This window comes from Vespula pensylvanica, chromosome 8 (genome assembly GCF_014466175.1).
Source record: "Vespula pensylvanica isolate Volc-1 chromosome 8, ASM1446617v1, whole genome shotgun sequence".
Taxonomy (NCBI): Eukaryota; Metazoa; Arthropoda; class Insecta; order Hymenoptera; family Vespidae; genus Vespula; species Vespula pensylvanica.
In genome coordinates this window covers 1033780-1061279 of record NC_057692.1, presented here as the reverse complement: position 1 = coordinate 1061279, position 27500 = coordinate 1033780, and the positions used below count along the sequence as shown (strand labels likewise).

General features: G+C 34.5%; 4 protein-coding genes across 9 annotated transcripts in view; 3 read left to right on the top strand and 1 right to left on the bottom strand.

Moving 5' to 3' along the window:
- The window catches only part of LOC122631107 (tachykinin-like peptides receptor 86C), a 25485-nt gene extending 13633 nt beyond the window's left edge, over positions 1-11852 (bottom strand). For 3 of the 5 annotated variants that reach the window (XM_043816386.1, XM_043816385.1, XM_043816384.1), the window contains exons 1-2: positions 11382-11852; positions 10868-11139 (exon numbers count right to left, since the gene is read on the bottom strand). In XM_043816386.1, coding sequence (XP_043672321.1) covers positions 10868-11139; positions 11382-11641 — 532 coding nt within the window. In that variant the 5' untranslated portion in view covers positions 11642-11852. Of the gene's footprint in view, positions 1-4469; positions 5890-10867; positions 11140-11381 lie in introns of those variants that run through there. The other 2 variants (XM_043816387.1, XM_043816388.1) reach the window with 2 other exon arrangements.
- Positions 1-22499, top strand: part of LOC122631105 (thyrotropin-releasing hormone-degrading ectoenzyme-like) — a 25703-nt gene extending 3204 nt beyond the window's left edge. Inside the window, exons 2-16 of one of the 2 annotated variants that reach the window (XM_043816376.1) lie at positions 14806-15075; positions 15204-15468; positions 15600-15941; positions 16079-16234; positions 16413-16721; positions 17236-17419; positions 17539-17952; positions 18110-18320; positions 18470-18723; positions 20137-20333; positions 20400-20570; positions 20709-20867; positions 20992-21070; positions 21263-21370; positions 21692-22499. In XM_043816376.1, the coding sequence (XP_043672311.1) occupies positions 15051-15075; positions 15204-15468; positions 15600-15941; positions 16079-16234; positions 16413-16721; positions 17236-17419; positions 17539-17952; positions 18110-18320; positions 18470-18723; positions 20137-20333; positions 20400-20570; positions 20709-20867; positions 20992-21070; positions 21263-21370; positions 21692-21772 (2955 nt within the window). In that variant the 5' untranslated portion in view covers positions 14806-15050 and the 3' untranslated portion in view covers positions 21773-22499. Of the gene's footprint in view, positions 1-14801; positions 15076-15203; positions 15469-15599; positions 15942-16078; positions 16235-16412; positions 16722-17235; positions 17420-17538; positions 17953-18109; positions 18321-18469; positions 18724-20136; positions 20334-20399; positions 20571-20708; positions 20868-20991; positions 21071-21262; positions 21371-21691 lie in introns of those variants that run through there. The other variant, XM_043816377.1, reaches the window with a different exon arrangement.
- Positions 7529-8827, top strand: LOC122631116 (MKI67 FHA domain-interacting nucleolar phosphoprotein-like). Its single transcript, XM_043816400.1, has 4 exons — positions 7529-7738; positions 7830-8036; positions 8132-8240; positions 8317-8827. Exons 1-4 carry the CDS (start codon positions 7601-7603, stop codon positions 8577-8579), a joined length of 717 nt encoding a protein of 238 aa, XP_043672335.1. The 5' UTR covers positions 7529-7600; the 3' UTR covers positions 8580-8827.
- Positions 22500-23294: 795 nt separating the features above from the next.
- LOC122631108 (anosmin-1) overlaps positions 23295-27500 on the top strand; it is a 15069-nt gene continuing 10863 nt past the window's right edge. The window contains exons 1-2 of the mRNA XM_043816389.1: positions 23295-23471; positions 27304-27428. Of these exons, the coding sequence (XP_043672324.1) occupies positions 23369-23471; positions 27304-27428 (228 nt within the window). The 5' untranslated portion in view covers positions 23295-23368. The remainder of the gene's footprint in view (positions 23472-27303; positions 27429-27500) is intronic.

Genomic DNA, 27500 nt, shown 5'->3' with positions numbered 1-27500 from the left:
ATAAACATAGATAGGTAGATCGATATTCCGACCGAAAACTACCTTAAAATTTGCCTTCGATTAAATTTGATTTATTTTCAAATTTGTAATGGTAACGTTATCATAATTGCAAAATGATGCTTTCACTGGAATTACTCGTTGGATTTGTTGAGTATTTCGAAAGTAAATCGAAGTATCTACCGACCTGTCTACCTACCTATCTACTTTAGCATTATCGTTTCAATTTCCTTATGCAAATGGTTTAAAGCGTACAAATGATTTAAAGAAATCAGAAGCAAGCATTTCCAATGAAATTTTTTATAATAAATAAATTTACATATATATATTTTTTTTCACAATGATCTTAATTTTTTCATAAACTATTATTTTAATTTTATGATTTATATAAAGATATTTGTAATAGCGATAAGGATAATAATAAATAAAGTGGAAAAAATGAATTTGTTACGTTCGAGATAAAGGAAGGATAGTTGAATATTCATAAAATGTACTTGAACGCATCTGGTTGGCACAGTTTGAAGCATAGTCCATGACAACAATGAAATTTTATTATCTCCCTCTATTCTCCCACTCTTATACACAAAAAACAAATTTAAATAGCTCGAAAAAAAATGTCTTTATACATTTCTTATTTTACCTCTTTCTCTTATTGTTAAAGTCGTCTCGATAATTTCTTTTTTCTTTTTCCAAATGAAATTATCAAAATCATAAATGTAAATGTAATTATCTCAAAATACCTAATTTATGCAAATTCGCGACACCTTTGAAATAGTATACTCAAGGGATATTGTTTATATATTATTTTAGAAAATATATTTATAAGTTTTATAAATTAACAAGGATGGTCCAGAGTCACGATAAGTATTCTAACATTACTAAATATTTTTACGCGTCCTCGCGAAAGCAATTTTGAGTGCCCATTAAATTCTTCCACCGATAAAATAAACAAGTTCCCTCCGTGTTGACTCAGCTTTTACGCAGGTACCAAGCTTATAATAAATGTGTTCGTAATGCGAAAAATTTGCTGTTCTTAGTGGAAAATGTGTCGTGGAGAAAAAAAAAAAAAGAAGAAAAAAATGCAAAAACAAAAAAAAAAAAAGAGAGAAAAAGAAAAATAAATGAATAAATAAAAAAGTGTATAAAAAGAAATAAATTTCTCTAATATAAGTTGTCTATTGTAAATACGTATCTCTCTCATTTTGTCTGTACTTAGGCAAACGTTATTAGTTCCGAAGATCGATCGTATTCTCGTCGTTCTAACTCAACAGCAACCTTTAATAATACTCGCTTTTCATCGAGTCGATAGTTGAACGAAAAACATATTTATCAAACTCTCAGCTCTTTCTTAACCGTCTTGTATCGACGATCAGGTTTCTCTGTCTCCTTATTTATCGCTTAACTTGCAAAAAATAACAAGGATTTTTCAGTAGGAAGAAAAAAGAGAAAGAAAGAAATAGAGAGAGAGAGAGAGAGAGAGAGAGAGAGAGAGAAAGAGAGAGAGAAAATGTGAAAAAATTTATAAGAGAAATTTATAAATCAAAAAGAGAAAACATTTTTATTTCAATACGTATACTTGTTTCCATAATACAATGATGTAATCATAATGAGAAAGATCATTTTAAATGTTAGATAAACTTTTAACAACAGCCCGTTTTCATTTGTCCTAAAATATGAGAAAAGTTTTAACGAAAGTGGTAGAGAAAAAGGCAGAATGCCCTTTACCGACACGTGTCACCTCATTGAATTTGCGGTAGCCCTCGAGGGGACAAAAATCACGGAAGTAAAAAAAATTCAGTCTATAAAAAAGGGGAAGGATTTCTCAAGAATCATAGATATAGCTTTTCTCCTTCGTGGACTTGCAAAAGTTTTTATTACTCTTATCCATCGTTACTTGTGATAGTGCATTCCTTTCCATTTCATACTTGTGAATAGTGTCATTGAAAATATGTTACCTGTTGTCAGAGTTCATTTTATCGAATTATTAACATTCACAGACGGCATTGATGGTATTTATAAAGTAAAGCCTCTTTCTCCCACTCATCAAACATGTAATAAATATCGACGAGAAAAAACATGTTTGTTTCTCTCTCTCTCTCTCTCCTTTTTTCTTTTTTTTTTTTTTTTTTTTTTATATATACATATTTTTTCCCTTCGCTCGCAAGAAGATCGATAGCGAAACGTGCAATCATGATATTCATACATACAACTTTTTTTTCCAGCCTGTCACGTTAAAACACTCGTTTTTTTACAGATAGAAAGGTTGTCTTTAGACAAACGCACGCACACACACACATATATATATATATATTATATGTATATATGTATGTATATATATATGAATGTATGTACATACGTCTGGTATAAAAGTTTAATCATCCAACATTTTTCAATGGGAAGCCAAAGATTAGTTTAATTTCTGGCAAAACATTAGGGTGGAAATTTCGTATTTAACGAGTTGTAAGGGTAAAGACTTCACAGGGGAATATATTTTCACAGGGTTGATAAACGAATATGTTCTATTTTTCTTTTCTAATTAAATTTTACCGTTTCAAACTGATAGACTTAAATGCCTTGAAATATTTTCTTCGGCAAATTTATGATGAAAAAGAGAGATCAATCAGAGATAAAGAGATAGAGATAGAAATAGTGATAGAAAAAAAAAAAAAAATCCAAAAAATATTTTATTCGATATTACGCAAATGATTCAATATTTTTCTATGACATGCTAATAAATTTCTAACTTCTACTGATTTTATGCAAGAGTGAGAGAGAAAGAGAGAGAGAGAGAGAGAGAGAGAGAGAAAAGAAAAAAAAAGAAAGAAAAAGAAAAAGAAGGAAAAAAAAACGATTGGACTTTAGAACGATTTACTTTTGGAAGAAGTTAGATTCGTCCACTCTTTCTTGAAGATTCTTTTATGGGAAAAACCTTTCCCAACACTAAAAGTGGATAAACATTGGCATGGTCACGTTCGACTTTTTCGACCGTACAAAATCACGTAGCTAGCTACTAGAAACTTGTCTATCCATCCTCGTGACATATCTTGCAGCTTTCAAAGTAATAGATCTTTACAAAAAAAAAAAGAAAAAAAAAAAAAAAAAAAAATCATCTAGATTGGTAGTTGTTCGAAAGAATCGAACAAATCGAGACAATCTCAAATTTGTTCCCCGTCGAAAGTTAGAACTTTATCATGTTTGAAATGGTATTCTCTCTCGATTCTTTTATCTTTTTATTTCTCTTTCTCTTTCTTTTTCTTTTTCTTTTTTTTTTTTTTGTTTTGTTTTGTTTTCTTACTTCCCTTCACAGATACCTATATCTTTATTCAGGGCAATTGAATTTTTTTTATCTTTTTTTTTTATGATAGACACAACTTTTCTTCTCACCACGTTTTTTTCTTTCCTCTTGTTTATATGTCATATCGTTTGTTTTATATACTTGGGATTTTTATCGAACGATGGGAAACATAAAAAACATTGGTTTTGTTAAAATGAAATATATGTGGGATACCCTTTTATCCATAACTGTGTCTTTCTAAGTATATCATGGTAGAGAAAAAGGAGTATCGTTATGACGGTAATAAATATATGCTCCAGGAAAAGAAAATCCTTGAAAGACGTAAATCATTCTGTAACGTGATATCTTTCTTTACGTATTCCCGATCGATTACACGATCTCCATATATTTTTCCTTTACCTATATGTATATATGTATATATCTCACTGCAAATCACTTCACATGGATGTAAAGATAATTGGTTCGTTTTCGGGACGACGAAAAAACGAGAAAAGAAAAAAAAATGGAAAAGGAAAGAAAAAAAAAAAAAAAAATCAAGATTGACATAAAGAAGAAGATATAGATATTTGTATACTCGAGAGTCTCGTTAGAAATATGTTATCCATCTCGAAAAGATATATAATAGGATATTTTCACCGGCAGAATACTTCATAGTAACGTCGCGAATATTGATCTAATTTGGAGTTGTCGCGATAGTACCACTTTCTTATTATTCAGTAATCATCTACGTGCTAGTACGAATACCTTTCGTAAATATCTATACCTTTCGTAAGTCGACTTTCTCGTTAGCGTATAAACGTATAAGTAGAATAGTTTCTCTGTTGATAATAAAGACCGATAAAGGCGAAATCATATTGAAGAAATTATAACATAAATGAAGTAAGTAAACGAACTTTGTTTTAACGATAATAAAATCGAGGGTAGTTTCGAGAAATTTTAATAAACGAATTATCTGAACGATATCTGATAAATATCGAAATAGAATGTATATCGGAGTTTAGAATTTAGAATTTCTAACGATCATTTGACAACGTGGGAGATAAAAAAAAAATGTTATCGTTATACTTGGTTTATCTCATCGAACGATATAAAAGGAAAAGTTGGAATGTGATTCTTAATTTCGATGTTAAAAATTACGATAAATATTAAATATAAATTTGAAGATACATTTCCTTACCAAGTACTATCCACATGACGATTATATTTCCACCGGTTGCAACTAGTAAGATGATCGCGTATATCAATGACCATGTGAGTTTCTGCCACCAAGGTAAATCGAACGGAGGTTCTTGAACACCGTAAATGCAATCGGAAAATGCATCGTGAAGAACATCTCTTTGCGCCGATTTCCCTAAAGCTTCTTCGAAGATGATTAAAAACTCGGTATGATTTAACCTTAACAACGATGTTACATTACGTTCGAGGATCGTCGCAGTGCAATTGTATAAACGTAATTTGTTCGCGTTATTCATATTTTATCGGAAACTTATCTCAAACAATTTTCTCCAATTTTAATTGTGAGAAAAACAAATCCTGTCCAATCTCTAGATCATAACGGACAATAACTTGTTTAATCATCAGTTTTGAAAATCCGAAATTTCACGAGAACCTTGTTAAAATCGAATTAATAAGCGGACAAATATAGGTATATTTTCTTAATAATGAATATTTCCAATGTGAATTTAACGATTCAATGAACTGGAACTGATTTCATTTCATTTTCTATTAAATGTGCTAATAAAATCATGAGGTTTACGCGAGCGTAATTAAAACTTGTTAACGAGCTGAACAATTACTTTTTTTTAATCGTTCACAGTTCCAAAATGTATGTTTATACGTGCTCTTCCTTTTATTTTTTCTTTTTTTTTTTCTTTCTTTCTTTTCCTCCCTTTTGCTTTTTTTTCTTTTTCTTTTTATTTTCCGTTCGAATTTATTACTTTGTACGGTTGTTATTAGTTGGACAGTCTTGTTGAGTATTGTCAAGCACGCTTAGCTATAGAAAGTCCTCTTGAAATCTGAATTAAGAAAAATGCGTCCTTAAAAATTGCAAATATTTTTCTCTTGTAGTTCGTTGTCCTAAGACCCTTGTATTAAGATAACACGACGATAACGTAGAGTACCTATTTTTTTTTTTTATATCCAGGATCAGTTTTCAATCTTAACGTAAATTGAGTCGTGCTTCCATCTCTATTATATCAACTTTTTATTATCACGAAAATAACGTTATCTCAACGTTCGTTTGCAAATCTTTGATAAACTCGACGATTATATCTTCTCGGACGATCTTCGATGATTGGTGGTTAAACAATTTATAAAGTTGATCGAGAACGAGCACATTATTTTTACACGAGAGTAACACTAACGTGGAAAAAAAAAAGCAAGTTTTCTAATTAATTTAAAACACACCTAAGGCAAAAGTTTAAACATTGAGATAATCTGACAGAAGGAACATCGTCCCACTTTTACTTTCGACATTCAAATTTTTATCTGAAACATTCGAAACATTTACTAAAATACACTCGCGAATCCTTGTATCACGTGTCCTTTCTTTATCGAGAAATAGCAACCACCGAGCGTACACCATAATTAAAATTTCACTAAAAAAAAAAGAAAGGAAATGAAAAGGTTCCAGATTATTACGATTCGATTATTCTCGAATGATTCTAATAGATAAAAAAAAAATGATCGATCATTGTAATCGATCAAAAGAAAATAAAAAAGAAAAACCCAGAAATCGTTTTTTCCTTTCCTTTTATTTTCTTTTTTATTTTTTTATTCTTTTTTCCAACTCGATCGGCACGGATTTCAAATAGATTTTTTTATTGCTCGATCGAAGAAACACTTTTCCTTTTTAGATTGATGCCACGAGATAGACAATGTCGAAGTGAAACCAAGAGATTTCGTTGGGTACCGTTCTCACGAACCTCGTCGGAGATACTGAAGCCTTGAAAAGCATGTTCATTCAAAGATGCGTGCGCAATGGCATGCTACCATCGCTACTCCTCGCTACCTCTTCCTCCTTCTTCACCCTCTTTACAAAATCTTTCAAAGAATTCTCTTTCAATAGGAAAACTGAAGTATGCGATTAGATATACGAGCAACGTGATATATAATAGGCTAATAACTACCAAAAACTTTTGTAAATCCATGAAAATATTTTGAAAATGTTCAACAATCGTACAAGAAGAAAAAAAAGAAGAAGAAGAAATATAGAAAATTGTCGGTATAATTTTTTAAAAGTCGTTAATTCTTTTTCTTTTTTTCAACATTCTCGAGCGATTTCTTTTTCATATGTTCCTTTTTATTGTACCTTTTTCTTCTCCTCTTTTTTTTCTTTTTTTTTTTTTTCTTCTCATTCCTCTTTCCATGGAAACTTTGGTCGGGCTCGCGTAACATTAGCGAACAGTATGATTTTCAAAATATCTTTCTCGGCATGAGAATGGCTGAAAATGAGTTTCCATGCTCTTGAAAAAAGGGATGAATACCGGTAGAGATATGCTACTTTTTATAAAATGAGATATCTTCCTGTTTTTTCCTTCTATATTATAAAATTTTATACTGATTTTAAATAACTGATATTCGATGTTAATGTTGAATCAAGGAAATAGAATACAATGGAAATTTGTGAGCATTTTTAACTTTTAAATAGAATTTCGAAGATAAATTGCTGAATTTTTTAAAGCTGGCTAGAATCGACAGTAAGCAGGAAAGTAAAAAGGTTAAAAGGATAGAAAAGGCTAATACGTAGGTCATGCTTTTAAAGGGAAACGCGCGGACGCATAAATGTTGAATAAATCTATGACGTATGCACATAAGCTCGCGAAACATGCGAATAGAAATGGATGCAATATGAAATTTGAATGAGAGAGATTAAATTCTATCGATCAGTTTAATTCGTATTTAGGTTTTTCTCTTTCCTCTTTTTTTTTTTTGTTTCATTTCCTTTTTTTTTCTTTCTTTATTTACTGCTTACCAATATTTTCCATTACAGATATAAATATTTAAAGTAATCTTTCAATTCCATTTTTTAGATTCAAATCTTTTACCTATACGTTGTTTATTTAAATATAAAACGTGCACATTTGTATTCAGAGAAGTTTGATAAGCTATCGGAAATTGAATAAATTCATTCAGGAAAATAGAGATGAAGAAGTAAAACCTTTGAATTTCCCACATTTCATTCGACCAATCAGAAACCGTTATGTCAGCGGCTACACCTAGATGTCTCTAGTTTCGTTTCGAAGCGAAGTCGCTCGTTGCTCGCTGCGCACAGGTCTACGAGATTTGCGTGAAGAATTATTTATCAAAATGAAAGTTAAAAATAAAACAAACACTTTAAGAGATACAGCACTTATAAAAGCGGTGAAAAATAAAACGAGAGCCTCAAAAAATTCAGGAGAATCGACCCTACGAAAAGCTGTAAAAAACGTTAAAGAAGTACTTGAGGTTAAGTGTCACGTGTTTACAAGAATTACGTTTCCCTATAATTTCTTTAATATCAATGCAAATATATTCTTGATTTTACGTGCTATTACAGAAAAAACAGATTGAAAACAGGTTAACCAAAAGTAATCTGAAAGAATCTTTCACTGTAAAAGCTGCGAAAAAGAAATGGGAATTTAAGTCGAGTAGAGGACTTATATATCTTGGCCATATACCACATGGATTCTTCGAGGACCAAATGAAAGATTATTTTTCACAATTTGGTAGAGTTACCAAAGTTAGACTCGTAAGATCTAGTAAGGTACATATTTTTTATACATACATTTTCATTTCTTTTGTGTATAAAGATATATGTTACGAAATTATGTCTATTATGTTCTTCCTAATTTCTTGTAGACTGGTATTAGTCGCGGTTATGGTTACGTCGAATTCCAACATCCTGATGTAGCTAAGATAGCGGCCGAAACGATGAATAATTATTTAATGTGCGGTAGATTATTAAAAGGTATTATGCATAGATTTATATCGATTTAGAACAGAAAAAAATTTAAGATTACTATATCTTATATGACAATTTGTAGCCACGTATATACCACCAGAGAAACAGCACATAGGTTTCTTCGCTGGAAAAAATTGGACAAAGACGAAGTATCCGAAACTTATAAATAGAAGAAAGATAACGATTATCAGAAATTCTATTATAAGCGACGACAAGCACAAGCAATATACGAAAAAGAATTTAAGAAATCTGACAAAATTGGAGGAGAAATTAAAAGAGAAAGGTATTAATTTGAAATTCGGTTCGATTGTTTCTCCTGACGAGCAAGCGAAAGAAACGAAATAAAATAATATTCTAACTCGTTAATGTGATTTTTATCAAGCATTTTCTTTTTTTGTTCCACCTGTGGAACAAGTTGAAACTTCAAATATTTAAACCGTATTGATAGACAATATGTTTTAGATAATGTACAAATTTTGGAAACATTTACATAGCATAGTACGAGTAAATAATTAATATTAACTATTATGTACAATCACATATGTTTATGTTCGAATATCAAGCGTATTAAGATACAGCATTTCGTTCCCGTAGATTGACTGTATTTCCTTTAGTTCTCTTCCATTTCATGCGTCTATTTTGAAACCATACTTTGACCTATAAAAATAGACAGCGTTTTATCTGTAATTTTTTTTTTTTTATATATATATTGGCATATCGAACATCTAAAAACAAACATTTATTATCGAGTATAATTCTTACTTGACGTTCGGTTAAATCCAATGCAACGGCGATCTCGTATCGGCGCAAACGCGTCAGATAATTGCTGTGCGCAAATTCGCACTCCAAATGACGGACCTGTTGCTTCGTGAAAGCTGTCCTTTCTTTGCGTGGTTTATCGATTGTATTATTATTTAATTTTCTTGTTTTTTCTACGATAAAAAATTAGTAAACAGATTAATAATCGAAGTAACGTTTCAATAAATTCGACTGTAATATTAAAACATGTTTTTTTTTTCCTTTACGCAAATAAAAGATATACATATGAAATAAAGTATAAAAACAAGAAAAAAAAAAATATATATATATATATATATGTCTATATATATATATATCTGATTGGTCAAGTAGAATCGAGTCATTCCTTAAAGCGAGCGATTTTCTTGCCACTTCGCGGAACTACAAGAGAATTTCACCGCGAGTCGACCTTTTTGTCGTCTTATGTTGCGTGCTGATGAAAATAGCCGCATATTCGATGCGTCATTGCACGAGTAGTGCGCCGTGCCGACTGATAAACCCTTGTGTGATGTTGATGCCGCTTCTAAAACGTGAAACTTAATTGAATCGCGTCCGAGTTTAGAGAAATATCTAAATCGCCGCTTAGAATTCCGGTATGTTAGCATGACGAAGGATCTTTAAAGCTTTTTTCCTACATTTTTTCTTCTCCTTCTTTTTGTCTCTAAGTCCGACTACTTTAATTACCGGCTGACGTAAATCGTTGAAATTCGTTGATGACGACTACGAGGACAAAAACGTTTGAAAGCTAACGAAACGCATAATTCGATCCTCAAAAGACAATGAGGATAAAATTCAGAAATTTCACGATCTTTCTTTCAATAACATCCATGATTAATTACGTCATTGATAAAACCAGACGATATTTATCTAGGTCAACAATGTCAAAATTACCTTTTTAATCGAATGGAACAAAACGGACGATTCTAATTTCTCGGTTCGGTAATTCTCATTAAATTTTCTATATGTTCCACGAATTTAATTTATTACTCTCGTTTACTACATGCTAGTTCTATGAAAAATGACGGCATTTAAAGTTCAAATCTGAACAGAGCAAATAAAGTTTATCTTCGAGGAGGAATTTTTTCAAATTTTTTACTATATTTTTTGATCGTCCAATCTTTCCTTTTACGTTAGTATATCACAAAGTGGATACTTCATTTCTATGCATGCGAATGGTCGCGATTACGTGGTAGTAAAGTCGAAGTAAGGGCCGACAATTAGGCACGTTTCTTACGTAAGATCATGCGGGTTAATGAGTACCGATGCTGATATAACTTGCTCATAAATATTTAGGCTACACTGGGTCCGTTACAGCCGCATCGGCGACGGCGAAGCTATAAACGCGGTTAATGCAAACGGATTATCAACAAGCAAATGTCGTTGGAATGCGAAAGCCCCTCGTAAAAATCTCTCGTTTTTATGTCCCTTCGATCGAGAACTTGTTTCTTTTCCTTCCTGAGAAAGATTGACAAAAGAAAATAAACGATTTCGACTCTTTATTGAACGATTTAATCGATCATTTAATTAGTACGTATTCGTACTTTTAAATTCGAAGCAATATTTTTTTTTTCCTTTTGTAAAAACATGAGAGAAAGAGAGAAAAAAGAGCTCATATATTTATATATATATATATATATATATATAAATAAAGTAAAATAATAAGTAAAATAAAATTAAAAACAAAAAAGTTCATATATTTTTATTTATATATATATATATATATATAAATAAATAAAAATATATACTCTATTTCTATTTATATTTCTTATATATATACATATATATGATATATAATATATATATATATGTACGTATATATATATATATAAACTCACCGTGATCGACAGAAGACGGTTCTTCCTCGTAAGAAAAGTTAGCAAGATCGAGTTGAGATTGAGCCGTCGGCCAAGTTTGAAACTTTGCGTCTCGTCGTTCAGAGTCGACAAGATTATTCTGTAAATTACTTTGAAAGTGTAAGATTTCACCCGCACGAATGACCGTGGCCGTGGTAGTCACTTGATTGTCGATGTTTTTCTCGCCAAAAAAATCTCGAGAGGGATCACTCATCGGATCGTCTCGATCGCTTCGTTGATAATATTGACCCCACCTTTGCAGAAAATATCGAACGTCAAACATTCTAATTTGGCATTAGATAATTCTAATCGTTCGTTTCTAATCTCATTATAAAACATACATACGTACGTACGTACGTACGTACGTACATATTTATATGTGTGTTATAAAATAAAAAATGAAAAAAGCAAAAAATCAATAAAGAAGAGAAATATAATAATAATCGATTGATAATAGTCAACTTATATATAGAAATGTCTTTTACAATGTATATACCTGTAAAGACGATAATTCTGATTGGCATCCGTGTTCTGCGAGTAACTGCCAGTGGCATTATACGGAGCAAGAAGCTGACCCATTTCTCTTGAGGTGCTAACAATGCTCGAGGAACTGGAAGATCTGTTCCAGTACTTGTGATTCCAGAACGTTTCGCAATTTGTTCCGAGTCGTAAGTTTTCTCGATCGAAGTAAGAAGATTCGAAAATCTCATCCGATAAGCGTTGATTCGAATTAACGTTGTCCGTCCAAGATTCCATCTTTAAGGATCGTAAAGACGGAAGAAGATTCTTTTTTCCTCTTTTTTTTTTCTCTCTATCCCTTTATGATTATCTCTTCAAACAAACAAAAAACAAAAAAAAACAGAGAGAAGAAGAAGAAAAAAAAAACGAATAATATTCCTCACGATTGCACTTTTCACGAATATCGATATATGTACGAAGCTCGTATTCTTTTTCTTTTCTTTTCTTTTCTTTTCTTTTCTATTTTCTAGATAATAAAATTAACGAGTGAACGAATAAATAAAGATGTTAATTAACGCGCTTGGATTTTAGAATCGTCGTGCGTATTGTCTTAGAAGCAACTTGGAAATGTCAAAGAAACGCATCCGTAGTGGAATATCTTGAAAGCGAAACGTTAAGACAAGGAGAAGAAGGCTAGGGTGGACGTAGGCGAGATATGAGAAACGCGTTGCATGTGGGAGGAGGGCTGGAAAGATGCTGGAAGTTATTCGTTACGGTTCTTTCGGAATAGGCCAATCATCGTTGCGTCTTACAGTACGTAGAGAAAATTAACTGGTCGAAATCTCGCGAAAGAAGAGGTATGGGCGGGACGAAAAGATTTTCATCTTCTTTTTTTTTCTGCCTCCCTTTTTTTTCCCTCCCTTTCTCTCCTCACTTGCTTTCTTTCCTTTTCTTTTTTCTTTCTTTGTTTTCTTTTTTTTTCTTTCTGTGTAGAAATACGAGCGTGTTTAGAAAAAAAAAATTGAGAGAACGTGGCCGACTTTTTTCTCGTGATATTACGTTTAATTATACGAATAATCTGAAGTCTTACCTTGTCCAGGAAAATATTTTCAATTTATTAATAGATATTTTAATAGCAATCGAAGAAATTGATTATGAAATAAAACGTCGTTTATGTCGAATATTAATCGACCATGTTTATCGTATGCGACTTTCATGAGTCTTTATTCGCTTTCTGCATATTGAAAGAAAGAGAAAGACGGAAAGAGAGATAACAGCGGTAAGTACGTAACAATTATACGTCTCTTACGTTAAATGATATATAATTAAAGATGATAAGCTTCATTAAATGACCCTTTCACGTCTTGTTATATTCGTTTTAAATATTATCGGTCCGGTGTTCTCGTAAAGAGATATAGAAGTTTAGTACGATATCTCGTCTCGTTCCTTTCTCGTCATATAGGAATACATGAATATTTTTACGAAGCAATATACGTATTGTATACGTTATTATTTTGTTTTCTCCCCTTCCTTTTCTTTTTTTTAATCTCATATCGTTACTCGTCTACCTCTCTTGTTTCTTTCTTTTTCTCCTTTTGTTTCTTTTCTTTTTATATATATATATATATATATATATATATATATATATAACTGTTATACATACAGTTGTATGTTATCTATAGAAAAAAAAAAAAGAAAAGAAAATAAAAAAGAAAAGATACGAAAAGAGAAGTTAAAGAGAAAGAGACAGAGAGAAAGAGAGAGAGAGAGAGAGAGAGAGAGAAAGGAATATACCTAATATCTTTTTGCAAGAGGACGCCTGGAAAGATCCTCCCTTTTGGAATGCGAGAATGACTTCCGATCGAGAGGCATGCTCGTGTCGCGTTAAATTAGAAAGGTCTGACACGCTTTTGACGTTTCCTCTCTCTTCGAGAATTTATATTGCGAAAAAAAAACCGTAATGGACGATAGACGTTCTCTTTTTTGTATCTGCTTTCGAATGGAAACAAAAAAAAAAAAAAAAAGAAAGAAAGAAAAAATAGAAAGAAGAAAAAAAAAAAAGATATCAAAAGAAAAGTGAAGTTCGATCGTGAATTGAACGCAAAAGAAAGAAATGAATGAATGAAATAAGGAAGGAAGAACTCGTTTACATTCATTCATAGATCGATCGGAAAAATTTCATTGATGATTTGGTCGTTAAATACGTCGGCGATCGTAGCCGTAAGTAAAATATACGAAAGAAAGGAAAAAATAAAAACAAAAAAAAAAAAAAATGAAAGCGTAAGGGAATAAGCCACCTAAGAAAACATAGGAGAAAAGTAGGTTGGGTGTTCGAATGGGTCAGGTCCTTTTCCAAGGGTCATATACCCTCTCATTAGTCATCGGTATTGTTTAGTTTCCTTTCTCCTTACTCTCTCTCTCTCTCTCTCTCTCTCCTTCTCTCATTTGCACCGAACCATAAGTTCGAGAGAAAAAAAAAAGAACCTCCACCCTGTTTCTCTATCCTCATTCAAAAGTATTTCTTCTGATTTCTCGTCCTTCTTCCTCTAGCGTTTACAGGAAACGAAATTCCCTGAAATACGAGATACCTTCTTGGTCTGCTTGGCGGTGCCAAGCAGTCTGTTCAGAAAAACGTGGATCCGACTTTAAAGAAATGTCCTTGTTTACTCGACTCTTTCGATCGCGGTCAAATATCTTTGAGAGAGCACTCGTTCCGTACTCGTAACGTCGTTAACGTCATCAATCGTTTAATGTTTAATGATTTCAAATGTTAATGTTATTTTGAGAGAACGTTTCATCATTCGACGAAGTCAAAGGTTCTTTAATTTTTTCTTTTTCTTTTTTAATTTTGTAAAAAAGAAAAAAAAAAAAAAAGAAAGAAACGTCAGTGAGGGTTTTTTTTTTTTTTTTTACAGCAAGTTAGTGAATCCGTCATAGATTTCATTCGATAAAGCTGTCGTCCGTTGGATAAAAAAAGATTTAATCGTACATCTCGAAAGATTCCCACGATAAAGAAATAATACACGAATATTAGTAGTAGCAATAGTAGTAGTAGCAACGGTAGTAGCAGTAGTAGTCTAGATCCGAAAGAAAGATGTCTCTGGTTTTGTCATTAACGACGAAGAAATTGTATGGTATAGCGAGAGTTTAACTAGCGAGCTTAAAGCATTACGATCGCGAAGTGTACCTTAAACGTTGCCGGAACAGCGTATTAAAGATAGATTAGACTCCCACGATTCCAGCACGATCATCTAACCGACGTTCGACGTTACCGTAGACCGTGCAGTAGTTAAATCAGTTAAATCAGTCTTTCGTGACTCAAGTCGACGTAGAGTCTAACACTCGCGTATCTTCTTTCGTTTAAAATGATAAATTCGTGTGATATTTTTCTCGTTAAAAGAGAAACAGAAAATCGATTCAAAATATTGTTCTCTGTATTGATAAGAAATAAAAATAGAAAGAGAGAGAGAAATAAACGAGGAGTCTTAATGAAACGATATATATCGAACTGGTAAACGTAACATGGTGTCTACAAGTGTACGGATATTTTTGGACATAGCATCTGGTTGAACGTAAACCTTTGACGTCTTGACTTCGGAAGTGGTCAGTCGTCGTTTGCTCTTGCGGAGGTTATAATCCTTGAGCCTAGAAATCCAACTTTCTTTTTTCTTTTTCCGAAGACGAATCTATCAGCCAACGATTTCCTATGGCAAATCATACGGGATCACCAGGTAGTTTCTTTCTTTCTTCTTCTCTTTCTTCTTATTTTTCCTTTTATTTCTCTCTTTATAAAAGCTTTTTTTTTTTCTCTCCTTATAAAAGTCCGATATCTTTTCGTGGTAACTTGGCAAATTTTTAGATATCGCGGAAGTTACGTTTCAAGCTTATACAAGACAACAATTAACGAGCGAGGAACCAAGAAGATGTTATCATTTGAAAATTCGATTTATTTTAATGGCAGTAGTTTCCACAGTAATCGCTTCTCTCATTATATATTGGTTCGTTAATTCGATTCTGGTTAATCATAATGACAGTAAGCATTCTGATTCGAACGGGCATCGTTCTGCTTTGAGAAAGCAAGCTCACTTCGAACTTCCTACTCAGGTTGTACCGTTGGAATATACGTAAGTATATGTGTTGGTAGCTATATATATGATAGAAGAAAGGAGATAAAACGAAATGAAGAAAATAGGCGTCTATATAAATCGTGGAAAAGTCACACCGGGAACCATTAAACCATTGATTATTTCTACAGATTGCAAATAATTCCGTTATTGGCAGAGAACAATTTTAGTATCATCGGTGACGTCAAGATTCAACTTTATTGCAAACAGCCGACGAAACACATACGGCTTCATTCTCGTAAATTAAATATAAAGAACGTCAAGATCACGAACATTCGTCCCGGAAACAAGCCGTACATTATCGAGAATTACAAGTTAATTTCGGGCGATGATTTTCTCGATATTTTTCTCTTACAACTTTTAATTAAAAATCAAAGTTACGTGTTGAGAATTAATTACACTGCTGATTTGAACGAAGAACCGATCGGATTGTTTCGTAGCAAGTACAGAAATAAGATCTCTAATATTACAAGGTTAGTGACAACGTTATTAGAAAAAAAAAAAAAAATTAATACTTCGAAAGAAAAGAAGTAAAGAGAAAGAAAAAAAAAGATAATAAATGGCAAGTGTGCAATGTGCAATTTTTCCATCGATTTCTCGGTTATTTCAGATGGATAGCCGTATCGAATTTTTTTCCTGATTTCGCTCGAAGAGCTTTCCCGTGCTTCGATGAGCCGTCGATTAAGACTCCTTTTCGAATCTCGATTGGTCGAAAGACCGACATGCGGACTCACTCAAATTCAATACTTATTGCTACCGAGAAAATGTAAGTTTGCACTCAATCCTTAACGTATTTACTGTAATTCTCTATCAATTTCAAATCCCAAGGAAGAACGTTTTAAAGAGAAAGACGGAGATGGAAGCTTATTAAAAAAAAATATATATATATATACGTAGTTATTAATTAAATTTAGCATGTAATACGTACTCTTATGATTTCATAGTCACAATATATCAGATTATGTGTGGGATCATTACGATAAGACGCCACCAATGTCGACGTACCTGGTCGCTTTCATGGTGACTGACTTCCAAAGTTATCAGATCAACGTTACCGACCGGCCATTTCATAATGTGTTCGCAAGAAAAGACGTGCAAAATGATACCATGTATATTGGAAATTTAATACCTCGGATAGTCCGGCTCATGCAAAATTTAACGGGATTCCATTACGACTTGGACAAGCTCGACATGATAGCGGTACCAAGTTTGGCATATTCAGCGATGGAAAATTGGGGTCTCATTACGTTTCGGTATATTCACGTGTATATATAATGTATATGTGTATGTGTACGCGCGCGCGCATATATATATATATATATATATATATATATATATATACGTACGTACATACATATGCATGTATGCACATATACGAGGGAATAATGTATAGGATGTTACAAAATCTATGAAATCAAATTGATAATCCTTTTCTTGAATATTGAATTTTGAAAAGAAAAAGAAAAAATTGCGATGAAAATAATTAATCGATATAAAATAATCGTCAAAGTTTATCAAGGATTTTCTTTTAAGAGAATCGCCAGTTATTGCTCTCGTCGATCTCGTCGACGTCATTTTCGTAACAACCTGTACAATTTACCTGTACAAGTTTGTAAAATCTTATCCTCGTTAATACTTGTTCTCAGTCATGATCGAAAGAGTTATTAAGTAAAAAGATATTTTCATGGTCGTTGAAAATAATAAAGAAGAGGACGAATACGTCGGGTTTGGCACGTCAAATAATAATATAAGACGTTCTGATTGCAGGGAGAACAACATACTCGTGCGAAATAAAAAGCAACATCTCGATAGCAAGCTAAGATCCGCGATTATAGCGTCGCATGCGGTGGCACATCAATGGTTCGGTAATTTAGTGACGCCAAAATGGTGGTCGAACGTATGGCTAAAAGAAGGCTTTTCTTCTTTCTTCGGTATCAAGACTTTGAGCATGGTGAGAACGATCATTTTCGTTATTATTTTATCTCGTTTTTTTTTTCACTTCCTTTTATTTATTTATTTTCTTCTTCTTTTTCTTTTTCCTTTAATTTCCATTGCGGTTACAACTTTCAGATCGAATCGTCTTGGAGTATAGAGGATATTATGGCGGCGCAATATCATGAAATGTTTGAAAGAGAAGCGAAGGAAAAGGCGTACCCGTTGTATCTCAATTTAAGTTTAAAAAGACCACTTGGAGATATATTCGATTCGACGCCATATGTAAAGGGCAATTGTCTCGTCAATATGATATTTCATTTTCTTGGCGAATCGATTTTTTTTTCATCGATCAAAAGATACATCAACGTTTATCGTTACGGTGCAGCCGATGAGGGAGATCTTTGGGATGTATTTCAAGAGGAAATAAAGTCGACGTTGTCTAAGGAATTATCTATGAAAAATATTATGAAAAATTGGACCGATCATGCCGGATTTCCGGTCGTTCACGTACTCAGAAATAACGATACCGGCCTTGTCGAACTAACACAGGTCTCAATTAAAAAAAAAAATAAAAAAATAAACAAATTGAAAATTAAAAAAAAAAAAAAAAAACAAAAAAAATTACCAATTACTCTTTTTCTATCCGTCGAGTATAGAAAATTTTGTAACGATCAAAGTAACGATAAAGAATCGATGCTGTTTTTAGGAGAGATTTTATAGGGACGGTTTAAACCCTCGTGGTACGAGCGAGGAATTATGGTGCATCCCTTTAACGTGGACAATCGAAAGTGATCAGCGATTCGATGGGACGTTGCCGAAGGCATGGATGCTTGAAAGACGCATGGTGATTAATGATACTGGCTTGAGTGAAGCAATTTTCAATAATCAATGGATTCTCTTTAATATCAACCAAACAGGTCACAATGTAGTATAATATAATCTCGTATAAGGACGAAATAAAAAAAAAAAGAGAGAAAGAGAGAGAGAGAGGGAGAGAGAGAAAAAAATATTTAACGTTAACGAGCCCGTACAGTTCAATATTCTCTTTTTATATATCTTTTCACAGGATTGTACCGAGTGAATTACGACGTAGAAAATTGGAGACTTTTAACGAATCGATTCGATATCCTTCCCGAAACGACAAAGCTCCAGATCCTGAACGATGCCTTCGCTATGTTCAACGCAGGATTACTCGATCAAGCTTTCCTCTGGAAGATTCTTCTTAAATTCAACATTGATACCGAGGAAACTGTGTGGTTGTCAGTTAAGACTGCTCTCGAATATATCGAATATCGTCTTTGGGATTCTCACGTTTTCGAGGTAAATACTTCTCTCTCGTTCGTTTTATTATTAAAAAGAAAAATTAAAAAAAAAAAAAAAAAAGAAAAAACACAGAGAAAATAGATAGAAGAAAGAAGCGAACAAACGTGAAAGAAAAATAATAACAAATGAAAGAATAAGATAAAATAAAACAAAGCGAAGCAAAGGAAATAAATAAACAAACAAATAAATACAAAAGCGTGTAAATTGCATAAGTGAATAGCACGGATGTTATGTACATTATACACGTAATATCATTTCCGGCGGAATTTCAATGTGCCAAGATATTTTCATGCGAAACTAGCTGAAAAGCATTTGTTCTATTTTTCTTTTAATTTTTCTTTCTTTTTCTTTTTCATCCATACGAGAACGTTATTTCAATCTCTCTTGGTATTACTTTATGTCTTTAAAAAACAAGTACGTTTATACGAACGCCTTTAACTCGTCCCTATCCCCCCACCCCTCGTTCCACTCTCTCCTTTCCCCCTCCTTCTCCCTCCCTCCCTCTCTCTCTCTCTCTCTCTCTCTCTTCCCATCGAGAAAGAGTCAAACGTGTTTTCTCTCTTCCTCTCTCTTTCTCTTTCTCTCTCTCTTTCTCATTTTATTATTAATTTATGCCGCTACTACCTACGAGATAAGATATGCAAGATAGCCGATAACAGGCTTAAAGGCTTAAATCGTTTACCACGTTGTTCTGCGTTATGTCGCCTATTATGTGCAGTTAAGTCTTAAGTATAGCATCATAAAACAAGTGATTATCCCTTCGACAGGAATACAAGCGATCATCGTCCGCCGCCTGTCATTACGATTCGACGTTCAATTAGCCCTTGAAAGACTCAATCATTATTTGCACCGAAATACGAACCTTCGAGAACGCTTAATTAACCACTTTGCTACGCAACAGTTTTCTTTTCGGAGAAACTATCATTGCAAAAAGGGTCGAAAAACCGTTTACGTTTCTTTCTTTTTTTTTTCTCTCTTTTTTAGTTTTCTTTTTTCTTTTTTCTTGTTTTTTTTTTTGGTTTTCTTTTCCGTTCTTTATCTTTTTTTTTTTTTTATTTTCTTCTTCGTTTTGTCTCATTTTTACCCATCGAGAGAACGAGAATTTATTTACATAAATCGAATCCTACTCGACTCCTCGATTATATACCTTCGCTCGTCCAAAGAAACGACACGAAGGAATCTTTAACTCGAGTTGTTCTTTTCTTTCTCTATTTATTTATCTATCTATTTATCTATCTGTCTGTCTATCTATTTATCTATCCATCCATCTGTCTGTCTGTCTGTTTATTTGACTGCGTTTATCTCTCCTTTCTTCCCCATCGATTTATTTTTGATTACTTTTTATCGATTAATATGCCTAAAACTAATCAGCATTAAAAGATTTATTCAATTGTAATAAATGTGTTTCAGTTTGTATCGTGCGAATTAGTCGACGACGTATACCTTTCAAAGGCAGAAAATTTGTTTGAGACCGATATCGAAACTTGGAGTACATTTCAATTCGAACTAACAAAATGGGCATGCTCAGTGGGACACAAAACTTGCATAAAATCCGTTTTGAATTTCGTAGACGAATTATTAAGAAACGATACCTCGATAAATATCGCGTAAATACAATTAATCGAAGATCATTTGTAAAAGAAATAACTAAAGGTTTTATTTTTATTTCTCAGAGATGATCTATCGAGGGAATTTCGTTTGTGGGCCTATTGCACGTACGTTAAATTTTCTTCGGAAGAACAATGGTCGAAGTTATTAGCGAAATATCACGAACCAAAGGAAAACGATAAATTTAGCCTCGCTTATGCTCTTGGTTGTACTCTAAATATAACTTTGATCGAACGGTAAGATTTCTAAGATATCTCTATATTATATATATATACACAGACATTCATAGAAGCACATAGAAATAAAAAGTATAAAAATGATAAAAGTACTTTATATATTCGAACGAAATATAAGTTAACGAACGATGTTTATAGGTATTTGTCGTCGATTTCTCTCGAAAGTAAAAATTGGAAGAATAATGAAAATCAATATATCGAGGTTACGCTTATGGCTATTGCGAACAATCCGAGTGCATTTAATCTAGCGATGGTCTTTATAGAACAACTCGAAAACCTTGATAAAAGTTATGGCAAGTAAGTGATCGCTAGATCCTCGATATCTATCATGAAATAACGTAAGGGCATAGAGAAATAATGTATCGTATTACTACAGCAATATGAACATTTTGCTTTACGACCCTTCTCGATATTTTTTCAGTATCGAAGATTACGATCCATTGGTTAAGATTTTTTACGGTTTCTCAACTACCATGGATCAAGAGGAGAACGCTAAATGGGTTTGTAAATTATATAAAAGATAGTTCTTAATATCGAAACGGTATCGTATTAGTAATGGTATAATTTAGATTAGTAGGATCAAGGCACATTAGATACATATTGAAGTGCAGACATACGATACTCGTGGTCTAATTTAAGAGGCACGCGAAACTTTCACGATAATTCACACTGTTACACGTTTGTTTTTTCAGCTAACACGTTTCAAAGGTTCTCGCGGTAGTAAGTACGATACACTAATCGAGACGATAATTAATGACGTCAAGTTCAACGTCGCTTGGAACCGAAGGCACAAGAACGTGGTGAGAGATTGTTCCTCGTAATTTTTTCCTTTCCCTTCCTTTCCTTCCTTTCCTTTTATTTTATATATATATATATTTCTGTTTTTTTTTATCTCTTTCTTTTTTTCCTTTTCTTCTTCTTTTAACTTCGCGATCGTAACGCGTTAACTTCTCGGCACGTATCTTCTATCTCGTTCTCTCGTGTCCGAGAGAAAGAGAAGAAAAAAAAAGAAAAAAAAAAAAAGAAAAAGAAAAAGAAAAAGAAAAAGTTGGAACCTTTCATAAGAATCGCATTAAACTCGAAAGGATCCTCTCGAAGATTGAACTTTCTCCGAACTCTAGACGATCGACCGGTTGAGGATCATCGCAGACGCTACGAAGGAGAGCAAGGATTGCCCGAGGAACGGAAGAAGAAATATCTAAAGATTAACTTTAACTCATAAAATAGGATTTTTTTTTCAAATCGATTGAAAATTTAGGAAAAACGCTTGGATCTTCGTCTATGATACGAACGAAGCGTTCCCTATATGTAAGGGATTGATTCACGGCCAGTTATAATACCGCCAAACCAAAACCCTAATAGATTCAGGTCAATGCCACTACCGTTCTTCGAAGTCGTTCATTATGTGGGAAGAGAGGCCTCGTTCTCATGCCACACAGGTTGCAGTACCTGTGCGGCAGGCTCGAGGTAGGATTTGCCAAGAACTCGAAGATAGACCCTCGGCTCTCCCCCTGTCCTTCTCTCTCTATCTCTCTCTCTCTCTCTCTCTTTCTTTCTTTCTCTTTCTCTCTTTCTCTCTTTCTCTCTCTCTCTCTTTCTCTCCCTCCCACCATCCTTTCGTTCCCTCTCCCTCTCCTTCGCCGCTGAAAACCTATTCACGAAACCGTCGACGATAAAACCTTTCTCTCTCGTTAATTTTGCAAAGAGACCCCACGATCCCCGTCGATAAAAATCGCTCAACTTACTCCTGTGCCCTTTTCTCTTGACCATTTTCGAAATACCCGTTGACTATGGCTTCGTTGAAATAAATTGCCTCGGAATCATTGTCTCTTCCTCCTTCTCCTCCTACTCTCCCTCCCACGACCTCACCGGAATTATGTAAAAAAGTTGCGTAAGTCTGCGTTAATAAAAAGATGTTTAGATATAATATATAGGTGTTCCAAAGTATGTACGTTGTTATCCGACGATCGAAAAGAAGCGTGAAATGTAGCTGTATGTCTAATGTAAATAATAAAAGAAGAAAAGAAAGGGAGAAAGGAAGGAAAGAAAGAAGGAAGGAAGAAGGGAGAAAGGTAGGAAAATGGGAAGGAAGGAAGAAAGAAAGGAAACAAGAAAGAAAGAAAGAAAGAAAGAAAGAAAGAAAGAAAGAAGAGTTTAATAGTCGTTGGTAAGAGATGTAGGAATAAAATGAAAAGAATAATAAAAAGGATGTGGAGTAGGGAATAGGATAAAGAAAGAAATCGAACGATCAGTACGCAGAGATTCTTTAACGAAGGCAGGACCCTTCCTGAACTTAATGATTCGGTCATTGCGATGGGTGGTAGAAGGGTGGTGGAAACGAATGGTGTGGGCCGGAGTTAGAGTAGGAGAAGTGCTGGGGGAGGCAAGCGGCAGACAAGCAGCAGCAGCACCAGCACCAGCAGCAGCAGCAGCAGCACCAGCACCACCAGCAGCAGCAGCAGCAGCAGCAGCAGCAGCACCAGCACCAACAGCAGCAGCACCAGCAGCAGCACCAGCAGCAGCACCACCACCAGCAACAGCAGCAGGATCGGCCCGGTCAGGAAAGTAAGCTCGATCCCAGTTCGAACGGCCTCGTCTCGATCGTAACCGCTGCGTTTCGTTTTCTCTCTTTGAATGTTCGTTTACGAGGAGGACGTTCTTCTCGTTTTCGATTGTCGTTCTCGTTCTCAGTGATAAAAAGGATCATTTTTTCGAACGTCCAAGAATATTATCCAAGGACGTCTACCATCTTCGTTAGACTTCAGCTGACGGCGAAAGTCCCTTTGGCAAGCGGCTCGATGCTTCCACCCGGTAGGCCAACGTCCAAACGCAACTCGGGCTCTAGCAGCATCGAAGGCAGCAACGGCTGGCGGCCACCACCTACCACCACCACCCTTAAAAGTACGTATGTATAGACCGAAGGGTAGGAGATACGAGCGAAGCTCCAGCCCTAATTTTCTATCGAGTTCCCCCTTGTTCTCTCACCACGTGCGTGTACCTCGTTTGTTCTTTTCTCTTTCTCCTTCTCTTTTCAGAATGATTTTAACCTTTTCTTTTTTAGGCGGGTGGGAGGGATGGGGGGACGAGGGAGAAAGGGGGTGTTGCGTCCACGTCACAAGTGTGAGTAATTCGTTCGATTCGAAGTGTGAATCTTTTATTCGTCGTGAATCTTTTCTTTACTTTTTTTCCATTTCCCTTTTTTTTTTCTTCTTCTTCTTCTTCTTCTTCTTCTTCACTTTTTTCTTTTTCGTTCGTTTCCTTTTCTTTTCTCATTCTTTCATTAAGAAATCCATAGAATTTCGGAATAATTCGAGTTATCTTTGTCGGACAAAGAAACTACATTTTCGGATTCTAACTCGCGTATCATCGATCAAGGACAACCTTAGCATATATTACCTTCGCGAGTGCCCTCGAAAAAAGATTTAGGATTTAACAGTCGATCGAACAGGACCGAGAGAACGTTCCTCTCGAGGTATCGCAGGGATTAGTTTTGTGAATAAAGTCGAACTGGCATTAAGGAAACAGGTATATGAGTCATCGCTTTCGATAAAATCCTTCCTGCAAAGCGGTCGAATATCGTTCAGGATAATAAGGGACAGATTTCTAACGATCTCGTTTACACGTACACACATACATATGTATACATATATATATATACACATATATATACACATATATACACGTATTATATACATATATATTTCTGTATATGTATGTATATGTATGTGTATATAATTCGTTGTATCTTTCGTATGCGAATTATCGCTTGTCAAATATTAATGTAAATATCGTTATACCATAAATAAATATTTTTATAAATAATAAAATTAGAAACACGGAAGTTTAAATTGGAATTTTTAAATAAACGATACGAGAATGATGCATCGGGAAAAGGGAAACATCGTTTATACGGTGAAAAGTGCACGAACTAGTCGGAAGTGAACTTTCCTTGAAACGCACGTCTGACTAAGGACCGCTAATCCAGACAGATACGATCGAGACGGAAGGTGTAAAAGAAAGGTTGTACGCGTCTTCTCGACTGTCAGTTAGACATCTATGTAAGATTCCCCTCTGATCTACTCGAACTTTCTAACGTTCGTCCCACGTTTCTCGACATTAAACGAAAAGAAAAGAAAAAAGAAAAAAGAACGATTTCAACTTATTTCTGAAACATCGATCGATCTCCTGTTTCTTTTTTTTCTCTTACTTCAATTCTCAAGTTAAATAAAATAATAATTAGAACTGTGGTAATCGTTAAGAAAAAAAAAAAAAATATTTTTATCAAAGATCGAACTTATTTTGATCGATCGATCAATCGATCGATCTATCTTTGTCATTTCTAGAGATAAACGAAATAAAGTTTCAAGTTCTCTCTCTCTCTCTCTTTCTCTCTTTCTCTCTCTCACACACACATACACTCATACACATTTTCTTTCTCTCTTTCTCTACTCTCTACTCTTTCTCTCTCTCTCTCTCTCTCTCTCTCTCTCTCTCTCTTTCTCTCTCTCTCCTTTCTCTTTTACGACGTGTGGCAATGCAAAACAATTCGATGTTTCGACTGCATTGGCGTCTCGTATTTCTCTTATACTCGCAAACGCATACGAAATTTTAGAAGCAGGACCGATCGTGAGACGTACGCTTTTTCTCAAGAAGACATTTTCAGTCGTTCGTTGATTCGTTCATACGTACGTACGTACGTTCGTACGATCGTAGGTTCGTTCGGTTAGTTTCCTCGATCGGTACTGTTAATTACGTGAACGTACAACGGTACAAAACAGCATATCGCAATCGTGACATTTCGATATTCCCACGTGAAATTTATCAAATGAAAGTTTCTTCGTATCGAAGGCGTGACGACGATCGGGTAAAAGCCAAAAAACGAAATAAAAAAGTTCGATCGTGAAAAAGTTTATTGAGACACGATCGAATAAAAGAAAGAAAGGAAAAAAGAAAGAAAGAGATTCAGCATCTTGATCGGGTCAGTGCCATTTCGAGAATTCGCTCGAGTTCGTATAGAATGAAAATATCGTAACTCGTTACTCGACAAGGTCAAGACTAAAAGGGTCGATCGATCGATCGATGGTCAATGAAATCTTTGAAGCGTATTTTCCTCTTTCTTCTTCTTCTTTTTTTCCCCTTGCTCCTTTTTTTCTTCCCTTTTTTACCCTCCCTTTAAGGAGAAAAATCAACGATAGACGACGTTAAGAAAAAAGAAGAAGAAGATAAACTGTCGCCGTGGAAAACTCTCTTGTGCTTATTTTAAAATTCTAAATGGAAAGATAAAAAAAGGGAGGATAGATGGATATATAAAGATGAACATATATATATATATATATATATATATATATATATATATCTGTATAGATAGTATAGATAGGATAGATAATAAAAGAAACAGTATAGAAACGTTTTCCACATTCCTATTGCATCTTCCACGATGGCGCTTCGTCGAAGAAGAGGCTTAGCAGCTTGTAAGCCGGTACCACGACTTGGGTACCTTCGATCGCCACTTAACTTGTTTAGGAATTCGTCTTTTTTACTTTCGAACGCCGGTGAAAGAAGCGCTCGTACGCGAAACGGAGAGGGATAGATGGAAAGAAAGAAAGAAAAAGAGAGAGAGAGAGAGAGAGAGAGAGAGAGAAAGAGAAAGAGAAAGAGAGAAAGAGCCCGCTTCGAATCCAAAGAGAAGAAGATTGTTCTCCGATTTAGCAAAATACGATTTATGCGGACGATCGCGATCGAGATACCGTGGTCCCCGAGTTCCCGAGGAGAGCGAAGGAAGTCTTCTTCTCGACTACTACTCCTCCTTCGGAATTCCTATCGAGAGTCCGACGAATAAGAAGGTCGCGCCTGCTTTTTCGCTTTTAACGTAAAACGTTAAGATCGTAATGATAGCCAGAGAACTTCTTGGATCGGTTAGCTCTCGAAGTAAAGAGAGAGAGAGAGAGAGAGAGAGAGAGAGAGAGAGAGAGAGAAAGAACGGGTATTAAAGGTCTTCCATTATGAGATTCATCCGATGCGTTTCTCTTTCTAGGAATCCTTATGTTAAAACGTTAAGTACCTACGTCCTATCCTCAAGGATTTTTCACGAGGTATCAGAAATTCCAGAAACATCGCACGCATTATTATATAGGTGTAACTCATGTACACATAAAGTCCAAGCTTTTAAACGGATTCGTTATTTTCTCGGGTTTGGTATATCTATATATCTATAGAAAGAACGAACGAAAGAACGAACGAACGAACGAATGAACGAAGGAACGAACGAACGAACGAACGAACGAACGAACGAACGGTTAGGCCGGTTGTTTTCTCCTCCCTGCCTTTCTTTCTCTCTTTCTCTTTCTTTCTCTTGCATGCGCGCGCGAGCGCACGTGCGAGATCCATTAGATCCCTTTAATGAGGCGTGAAATGGTAACCCGGCCATATCTCAACCCATAAACGTTTACTACAATCGTTTATGTTACTACTTTCTGTGTACGCTCGTCGATATTGTGATCTACGGAGATTTATTTTGAATTTTCCTTCCCTCTTCGCGTGTATCTATCCTTTCTTTATCTCCCTCCCTCTTTCTCTCTGTTTCTCTTTCTTTTATCTCTTTCTCTCTCTCTCTCTCTCTCTCTTCATTATACGTATAGATATGTTAAATATACGTATCGTGGTATATATTATATTTTTATAGGTAAACACAACAGATCCCTTTCTTTTCTTTTTTTCATTTATTCCTTCGCAGAGTGGTGGCCATGGTGGTTACTACTGCCAGGATGTTTCGCCTCGTGGACAAAGTACGTCGAGGAGTACGACTCGATCAGAGTCGCCAGATGCGACGCACGCTGCGGGGATAATCATCCGGACGAGGTAAAATTTAATCAGATTCGAGAGAGAACGATATATATATATATATATATATATATATATATATATATATAA

Coding starts and splice junctions, on each gene's coding strand:
- LOC122631116 (XM_043816400.1), top strand. CDS start 7,601: ATGAAAGTTAAAAATAAAACAAACACTTTAAGAGATACAGCACTTATA. Junction 8,037..8,131: donor GACTCGTAAGATCTAGTAAG/GTACATATTTTT, acceptor AATTTCTTGTAG/ACTGGTATTAGTCGCGGTTA. Junction 8,241..8,316: donor GTGCGGTAGATTATTAAAAG/GTATTATGCATA, acceptor GACAATTTGTAG/CCACGTATATACCACCAGAG.